Source organism: Protomyctophum parallelum (assembly GCF_964188405.1).
Source record: "Protomyctophum parallelum genome assembly, chromosome: 9".
NCBI lineage: Eukaryota > Metazoa > Chordata > Actinopteri > Myctophiformes > Myctophidae > Protomyctophum > Protomyctophum parallelum.
The window spans coordinates 5,034,533-5,043,979 of record NC_139706.1 but is presented as its reverse complement, the minus strand read 5'-3'; the positions used below and the strand labels follow the sequence as shown (position 1 = coordinate 5,043,979).

The 9,447-nt window shown below is 42.9% G+C and overlaps 1 protein-coding gene across 1 annotated transcript; it reads right to left on the bottom strand.

Annotated features, from left to right (window-relative positions):
- Window positions 1–2,054: 2,054 nt before the first annotated feature.
- Window positions 2,055–8,894, bottom strand: LOC310863969 (pepsin A-like; the record flags this gene model as incomplete). The annotated part of the gene is made up of 9 exons (XM_083772502.1): window positions 2,055–2,082; window positions 3,207–3,325; window positions 4,252–4,350; window positions 5,357–5,501; window positions 5,627–5,743; window positions 6,106–6,302; window positions 6,651–6,769; window positions 7,640–7,751; window positions 8,844–8,894. 9 exons carry the CDS (start codon window positions 8,892–8,894, stop codon window positions 2,055–2,057), a joined length of 987 nt encoding a protein of 328 aa, XP_083628628.1.
- Between the last annotated feature and the right edge of the window lie 553 nt (window positions 8,895–9,447).

Genomic DNA, 9,447 nt, shown 5'->3' with positions numbered 1-9,447 from the left:
GAGAGACCGAGCTCACTCACACGCATGCAGGGACGCAGACACACACGTGCATGGCTTACACACGCATGCACGCAAGCACGAGGATGAGCACGCATGTGCACCTATACACATGCACACATGGATTCATACACACATGCACTAACGCACAGCAGACACGGGCGCACATGTCGCACGCGCGCATACAGAGATAACCACACATGCACAAATGGACTCTCTCACGCACGCCACGCCACGCACGCACGCGCGCGCGTGCACACACACACACACGCGCACACACACACACACACACACACACACACACACACACACACACACACACACACACACACACACACGCACACACACACAAGAAAAATTAAAATAAATCAGTGATTCTTCATGTTGGTTGGGATGTATACTGTAGCTGCAGCGTACCTGATAACGTGGCAGTATATCTTCTTCATGTTGGTTGGGATATATAGCTGCAGCGTACCTGCGTCAACATTAAACAGGTGTTAAATGGTTCATCATCAAAGGAACAAGGTCAGCTAAAGTTGATTTGTTAGAAGGGCGGGCTTGGCTGGAAGTGATTGGTGCTGACAGACACGTCCAAACATCTCTAATGTGAACTCCTAATTAAGATTAAGCACTCTAGAGGGTACTGACAACCAGTAATATATATCTCTCTCTATATGTGTGTGTGTGTGTGTGTGTGTGTGTGTGTGTGTGTGTGTGTGTGGTGTGTGTGTGTGTGTGTGTGTGTGTGTGTGTGTGTGTGTGTGTGTGTGTGTGTGTGTGTGTGTGTGCGTGTGTGCGTGTGTGTGCGTGCGTGCGTGCGTGCGTGCGTGCGTTTATGTGTATATACCATGCACAGAGGAACACGTGAAAGGGAGAGTGTGAAATATCTCTTGACATGACACATAAACAGTCACACAGTAAGCGACTCAAACCTTGCAAACGTTAAACCTTTGCTGATCCCACAGAGCAGACTGTACTGTGCTGTACATCCACTACACACTCAATCAACTGAACTACCCCGTTTCTTTATTTTTCAAATACTTTGCTTAGATCAACACAGGGGACATGCTAGGATTGAGATTAGATTGTTTGATCCGTTTGGTCGATGTATAGCAGCCATTTATTTTTGTTTTGTTTTACAATATCTGTAATTTATTCAGACGATGTATACTGATTTTTAACCACCTTCATCCGGGTGTCCCTTTTTTTGGCATGCCATTACATGTGAACGAGACATTTCCATTTTCAAAAAGATCATATCTGAGCTCACAGCACATGACGTGCCGTGAACTTGATCAGCAATTTTTGAAATTATGAATTGAATTTTTGAAAGTGGTACATTTAAATAAAGATCAGCTATTTTCAGTCAGTCAAATCACTTTTGTCTTTATTTCTTCTAGGCTATAGGGCCTACCAGAAAAGTTATTTGTAATTATTTCTATTTATTCGTTATAGCTTATGACATAAATATTTTCAAACAGAAACTTTTAATCAAAATCTATACATTTCTGAAATCCTGCACTTTTGACAACGTATTGGTAAGAACATTGGTTGTCCAGGACTCTCCAAAATCAGAATCAGGATGGGACTCGGTCGGGCTCTATTGGACGGCCTGATGTTGAACCTGTATGTGAGTATTATGGTAACTGAGCCACCAGGTTGACTGCATGGTGGCCTGGTTTATACTTAGTCGTACGAGTAACTGGCCAATCAGCCTTGTCAGTTCCTACCGGGTGGATTGTTGTAAGAAAGAATTAGTGAGCGGAAATTGCCAGCCATGGCATGCTGACTATAGGTCAAGAGCCTTTTCCAGTCCTTGCGATATATACAGTATATGACGGGATGAGGGGAAAATACTCATCATATGTCGTGGGTCCAAATGGCAGGATTGCATTGGGGGGGGAAAAAATCATTGTCAGACCGATTTACGCGATTCCCACTCAGCCCGTAGAAAATGTGGTCGTGGAAGAAAAACATTGAGAAGTTGGAGCAGAAACGTCTAGTGACCGAGGAGCGTTGGATTACTGTAACAACACCCTGAACTGGCCCAGTGCCCTCTAGTGGTCCCTGCCCACTATGATCCATCTGCAGGGAAACACCATTACACTGTAACACAGCACTAAGAGTCTGACCGGAGCTTAAGGAGCAGCAGAGGAAACCACAAAAGAAACAAATTAAGCCAGAGATCAAAACATCAAAAATATAGATATAATAAAGACAATACTCATTCTTTTTTTTTTTTTTCTTTCTTTTTTTTTTTTTTTTCATCCCACGATTTTGTAAACCAGTTTTCTTTTCACCCAGTGCCAATTATCTAATGTAATCCTGGGCGCTACACTTCCTCTGCCAACCTGGGGGGGCAGCGGACTGACCTCATGCCTCCTTCTATGCATGAGGAGTCCAAGCTGCTTCTTTTCACCTGACAGAGGGGAATTTCCCCGGCCGGACGTAGCGCGTGGAAGGGACACGTTATTCCGACCAGTTCCTTTCCCCTCCATCAGGCGCCCCGGCTGGCCAGGGGGAGGTAGTTTTAGAGACCAGGATTACGGCATTTTTTGTGAGGGTATCTACCCTAGGGGACACGGGGAGAACATGCAAACTCCACACAGAAAGGCCCTATCGCCAACCCCCGCCTCGGGTATGGGCACTGATGACGCGGAGGAGGGAACACGCCGCCAGTGCCCACGGCGTCCCCAGCGGGAATCGAACCCAGGACCTTCTAGCTGTGAGGCGACAGCACTACCAACTGTGCCACCGTGCCCCTTCACAATACTCATTCTAAAATGTGAACTGTTTCAGCAAATTAGAGAAGGGTTCTGTACTGGTAAGTTGAATTAAAAGAAAAGTGTATATGATTTGAAATGGACCAGCTGTGGTGTGCTGTATAGCCTATAGGATGCAATGTGTTAGGATGCATAATTAACTCTACTGTATACATGCATGATCGTGCAAAATATAAAGGATTTGTCCTCAAATTCTAATACTTTTGATATTGTGAATAGCTTCATTAGCTTGTCTTATTCACAGGCCGAGCGAGCTAGAGTAGAACAATTATCATGTTTTATCCATGGTGCCTTGTAGCAGTGTCCTATTATCATGTATGCATGTATCCAAAACCAGACTAGACTAGTCAATTATTTTATTTAGTTATGACGATTAATTCCACCCACTGCTTGCAACTGCTGTTGTACCATGGCTCATTGGCTCACCCACCAGTGAGGAGCCACAACCAGTAGGTTGTGAAGCCTTCGTCGTCCTCCCCCGTTGACAGGTGCCGCCCCAGCCTGTAGGAGACATAGATGACCCCTCCACACCCGGTTCCCCTCCCCTGAACACAGGCCAATTGCAATGGATTTGAAGGTGGTGGGCGCTTTCTGTACCCCTGTGCATTGAGACTTGAGAATGTTTTTGCTAAAATATATTTTATTCAGAATCAGATTTAGCACAACCATTTGTGCAAGTATATACTTTACAACCATGCTTGACTATAAGTCATAGAGTTATTGATTATCCATCGGGATGCTTTGATTTGCTCGATTACACAGACTTGGCCAGTCCAATTTTATTATTCCCGACGTCAAAGATGGTATAGTACTGCCTAATGAAGACGTCTCCCAGGATCCAGAACTGGCCTCCTCCCGTCTGGAGGCCAGTGCTGCAACCACCGTTCCCCTACAGAGAGAGAGAGAGAGAGAGAGAGAGAGAGAGAGAGAGAGAGAGAGAGAGAGAGAGTTGAGCGAAGTACAGGTATAAAGGGTTTTCTTCTCTGTCTCATTTAAAAGCTTTTGCCACAAACTGTACAACCAAAAGGTGCATATTTACGAGCTTTTGCCACAAATTATACAACCAAAAGGTGTCTTAGCATATTTACAAGCGTCGCTACAAACTGTAGGCTTACAATCAAAGGGTCTCTTAGCCGTTTCCCCCTGTTTCACATACGGGGGAAGAGGGAGGAAGAAGTGTACCGGCATTCCATTGATAAACAATGTATCAGTGCTGCTGATACACACACATGCGTGTGTGTGTGTGTGTGTGTGTGTGTGTGTGTGTGCGTGCGTGCGTGACTGTGTGTGTGTGTGCGCGCGCGTGTGTGTGTGTGTGTGTGTGTGTGTGTGTGTGAGAGAGAGAGAGTGTGTGTGTGCGTGCGTGCGTGCGTGTGTTTGTGTGTGTGTGTACATGTCCACTCTTCTGTAACTGTTTGCACCATGTACTGTATGTGCTTACTGTATGGGTCAGTATACATTACAGACTGACCTTCTGAACGTAGGCAGAGGCAGGGATGTTGAAGGCATGTCCATTTAGAGTGAAGGTCACATCAGGCATGCTCTGAATGCTCTGGCAGTTCACTGAGCCCTGTATGAAGAATGTTGAGTGTGTTTTTAACAGTAGTTATTGTTAGCGTAATCAAAAGTAATAAGGCCCAGGCTGTGGCGTAACGGTCTGGGCACCGTACTGGTAATCCAGTCGCAGTGTGCCGCGGGTTCGACTCCCGAACCCGACACGGCCTTTACTGCATGTCATCCCCCCATCTCTCTCCCGTTTCCTGTCAGCCTACTGTCTGTCCCTTCAAAAATCAATAAAAGGCGTAAGCCACAAAAAATATCTTAAAAAAAAAAAAAAAGTAATAATAATAATAAACTTTATTTATATAGCACCTTTCATACATAAATGTAGCTCAAAGTGCTTTACAGAGCAAAAAAGATAATAAAAACAAAAGCAAAACAAAACAGCATTAAAACAGGCATGCAGTTTAAAACAATAGGACAATAGCGCAGTGTCAAATCAGGAGAAGGCAGTGGTACAAAGATAAGAACAGATAAACTAAGGCAACGAGTCAACGACATAAAAAAAAAACAAGCAGAAATACAATACAGTGAGGACGTGAATAACAAAAAATAAAAGATCACTTAAAAGCAATGTTGTAGAGGTGGGTCTTGAGCTGAGCTTTAAAAATGTCTACAGAGGCTGCCTGACGAAGGTACAGTGGGAGCTTGTTCCATGCCGACGGCCCGTTGAAGCAAAATGCTGCTTCCGCGTATTTTTTTGTTGCCATATTTTTAGGCAAAACGAGTAGGCCAGCAGTGGAAGACCTTAGGGGCCGGTTTGGGACATATTTAGGGGAGGCAGTCATGTAGGTAGGAAGGTGCGAGACCATTGAGAGCTAAAATCTTCAAGTAAAATCTTCACATAAAATCCACCATTCCAGCTCACAGAGCACTGAAGACGGACATAATTTATTGCCACGCAATCTTGCCAGGTAGGAGAATCTCCATTCCGTGAGTTGTAATATTAATTTAATCACTGCTGTGTATTCTACATTTGGGAAATAGAATGTTAAAACAAGTAAAAGGCATCTCACGGTGTAGGTGCCAGCTCCAACCGCGCTATTGATATTGTCTATGTCGTTGGTTGGGCCGGCAATAAGAGAAGTGCCGGTGTCAACGATGGCCCAGCAGCCACCGCTATCCACAGTGCAGGCCACAGTCTGTCCATTGATGATAATACTGTTAGGAGCAATAGCAGAAGCAAAATTAGTAGGAATGTCCTTTGTGCATATAGGCAAGGTTTTGCTTGTGTCAACCTCTAAAAGGTAATTGTGTGTCCATAGTAGAGGGGAATGTGTTTTCACCCGTCCATAGCTATCATGTAATAGGTCTCAGAGATCAAGGGGATCCAGGTGATCTGTCCGGTGTAGTGGTTTTCATCAATCCCACCGAAGACCACCTCACTGCCCTTCTCTGAGTCGCTAATGGTAGAAAGTAAGTAAACAATATATTAGTGTCAGGAAAAGAACACACGCACGCTGCACGCAAGATTAAAATAATCTTAAAATCACATCTGGTGCTCACTGGCAACCAGTGCAGATCTGCTAGTATTGGTGTGATATGGTCCCGTTTCTTAGTATTTGTCAGTAGTCGAGCGGCAGAGTTTTGTATGAGTTGTAGACGGGAAGTACTTTTCTTTGGAAGGCCAGAGTATATGGAGTTGCAGTAATCGAGACGTAATTATATGAGGGCGTGAATAACAGTTTCGAGGTCTATGATAGATAATGGTATACAAAATTATCATTGTACACAAGTATACTGTATACAAACACTATTTCATTACCTGCTCAGGTAGACAGAGAAGAGTTTCTGAGACACCAGGTTCTGCTGAATCATGTTTTGGAAGACAGGAACCACATTGTCAGAAGCAAGGGACTGGTAGGCAAGTCCCATGATACCATCAGACATCTGATATTCAAAAAAGGAATCCTCCGTCTGGGCGAGGCCAAACACCTGCTGGGCCACAGAAATCCCACCAACCTGGAAAGCAAGGTTATACTGTTAACCCATTCTGACCTGAGATCAGATTCATACAAGGTTTCCGCCGGACACACACTGGTCTGATTAACCCATTCTGACCTGAGATCAGATTAAAAAAATGTCAGTCGTTCTTTGATTTTTCAAAAAATAGCAGACCTACAAGCTCGTAGCTTGTAGATCTGCTATTTTTCAATAGCTAAAGCATAACATGATGCCAACACCAAAATGGGTGCCCGGTCAGAATAATGGGTTAATGAAAGTTCCTATTTGTCGGTGGACACCGGACAGGTACGGTGTGAATATGTTATTAGATTATCCCAAGTGGTTGACATGGCTGCTTTTGGTTACCTCAACAGTGTCACTGGCCAGATATCCAGTCAGGCTGCCGGTACCATACCCTATGTTCAGAGACTTGCCGACCCGTGTGAAGGTGGAAGACTTCTGCGGATTGAATCTGCTGTGCATCTCTGTAAAACATGTTGTGTCATTTTTAGCCGTGCATTTGAGAGATGGCAAATTGGAGCAAGTAAATCTCACCTATACTTGGAGTAACTAAAACAAGTACTTAATTGCTAATACACACAGATACTTTGTTTTATTTTATTGCTATGAATAACTAAAAACGTGTTCTCAGAGAACAGATCTCTATGAGGCTTGGTTGCCTTACTTAGGAATAAGGCAAAATAGAAAGTGGAATTTGAAGTTACAATGGGTTAATAATGAATATCAAATATCTAAAACAGAACCCTGAGTAGACATTAAAACGACCGCAGAAGAGATTGCATATATTCTTAAGGACAAACAAGAAGTGTTTCAGGAGGTGTGGGGCCGTTTTATTAGATACATAAAGAACAATAATTTGTCACATTTAATGGATGGAGCTGAAGAGGAGTAGTGCTGTTTTTTTGTTTTGTTTTTTGGTCATTGTTGTTTTGCTTTCTTTTATATATTAGTAATTGTATTGTCTTGTAATGTTCATTGTTGTTTTCTGTATGTTTGCATTGTCATTTGTGTGTAAAAAAGGAAAATAAATTGTTGACCGCAGAAGTGTTTGAAAGTGAAATACCCTTTCAACATTTTTACTTTCATGATAATCTAATGTGATTATCTTTGATAGTTCAAGATGAATGAGTAGAAGCCAGTACAATCTTAGTTCTACAAAGCTGGTAGAAAGCAATTTGACCAATAATTGAAATGGGAAGGATGCAAAGCAACTGTGTGTTTTGCAAAGGGGTGCTGCACGGGTTGTATACTGTACTGTACTTTACCAGGAATGACCTCTAAGTGATTATGAAGGCCTATTTTCGTTCTATATTTCAAATGAACAGTATACTCACGGCAGGCCTGGCACTGGACAGAGGGGACCCAGAAGTTGGAAGAGCCCGTGTCAAAAATAACAGAGAAGGACTGGGGAGGAGTGCCAATGGAAACCACCCCATAGTAGGACATCTGGAGGTGACACAACAGACAGAAATGTACAATAATATTATAGAACATGTGCTTTATCTGTCAAGGTCCACAATTTATTTGACATTTGAGCCACGGACTGGGCACCCCCACCAGTTCATTAACCAATTCTGACCTGAGATCAGATTCATACGAGGTTTCCGCCGGACACACACTGGTCTGATGAACCCATTCTGACCTGAGATCAGATTCTAAAAATGTCAGTCGCTCTTCGATTTAAAAAAAAATAGCAGACCTACAAGCTCGTATCGCGCCACTCGGTGGCGCGATATGAGCTTGTAGATCTGCTATTTTTAAATAGCTAAAGCATAACATGATGCTGACACCAAAATGGGTGCCCGTTCAGAATGGGTTAAGTATGCCTGGTTTGCCTGGTGGGTGGTGATGGGTGGTGATCCACCTGAACTTAAGCCGCACCCACAGCTGTAGTTGTATGATAAAGGGGGAGGGGTTAGGGGAGGGGCTGATAATGTGATGTCACTATATTACTGTTTTTTTCATTGGCCCGTTTGACTGTCAAGGGTTCAGCCTCCAGGAAGAAACCCTAAATACAAAGGGAATACACCATTGCACATAAAAACGACTCCAGAGTGTCTAATGAAGTACTGTCACCTCATAGACACATGCAAAACTGGAAAAAATACAAAAATTGTGGCATTCCATCTTAAAGAATATTTTGTTGTCGTTGCCTGAAAGATTTTGTCCACAATTCCATGCTGCATTGCTGTTGGTACCATTAGGAGAGATAACAGGCAAACGTTGATAAATATAACAATTCTTCTACATTATTATTAAGTGTGCAGACGTCTTGTAAATTAATAGATAATTTTATCTAAGAACTACAGTATAATTGTCCATTTGGTTGCCAACTTTTCAGCATGTAGCTGTGAACCACCTGGAACCCCCCCACCACTGGTTGAAAACCACTGTTACCAACATGACTTTAATATGAACACAAAGACAAGAACTAAAGTCTAATTTATTCTTAGTCGTCAATCTGCTATTTTCGGAAAGGTTTGCACGATGAAGTGTCAATCAGGTTTAAAGTCTGTGGTTCTGCTGGGCTGGACTTACATCATAATCATTGAACATGGGCTGAGTGCCTGACTGGAGGAACTTGGCCATGGGGTCGGTTATTAAATTCTTGCGGTACTTCTCCAACAGACCCTTCTCGCTCAGGACCTCGCGTGCAGATTTCCTCTTGATCAGTGGCACCCTACACACACACACACACACACACACACGCACGCACGCACGCACGCACGAACGCACGCACACACACACACACACACACACACACACACAATCATATAGCCTGTGCACGTGTATTCATAGCTGTGCACTCTGACAAACACTGGACATATTTACAAAGTCAAAATGTGACCTTTTAACATGAATAAATCATTTTAATATAGATATATACAATAATGTCCATGAAAGGAAACAGATCCCTAATGTGTGAATACTAGCCTAAGGTAAAACAAAATGGCTTATAATTTATTGGTGAGATTTTCATCTTTTAATTGATGTACTTGCAGGCTATACGACACATTATATTGTGAATTATATCCTGATTGCAAAATCATTCTCCCATCTTTTTAGTCTCTCATCTCTTTTTTTAGTTTGCATTTTCTGTACTTTTCTTTTTACTTGGATTTGTATCCAAGTCTGTAGTTTA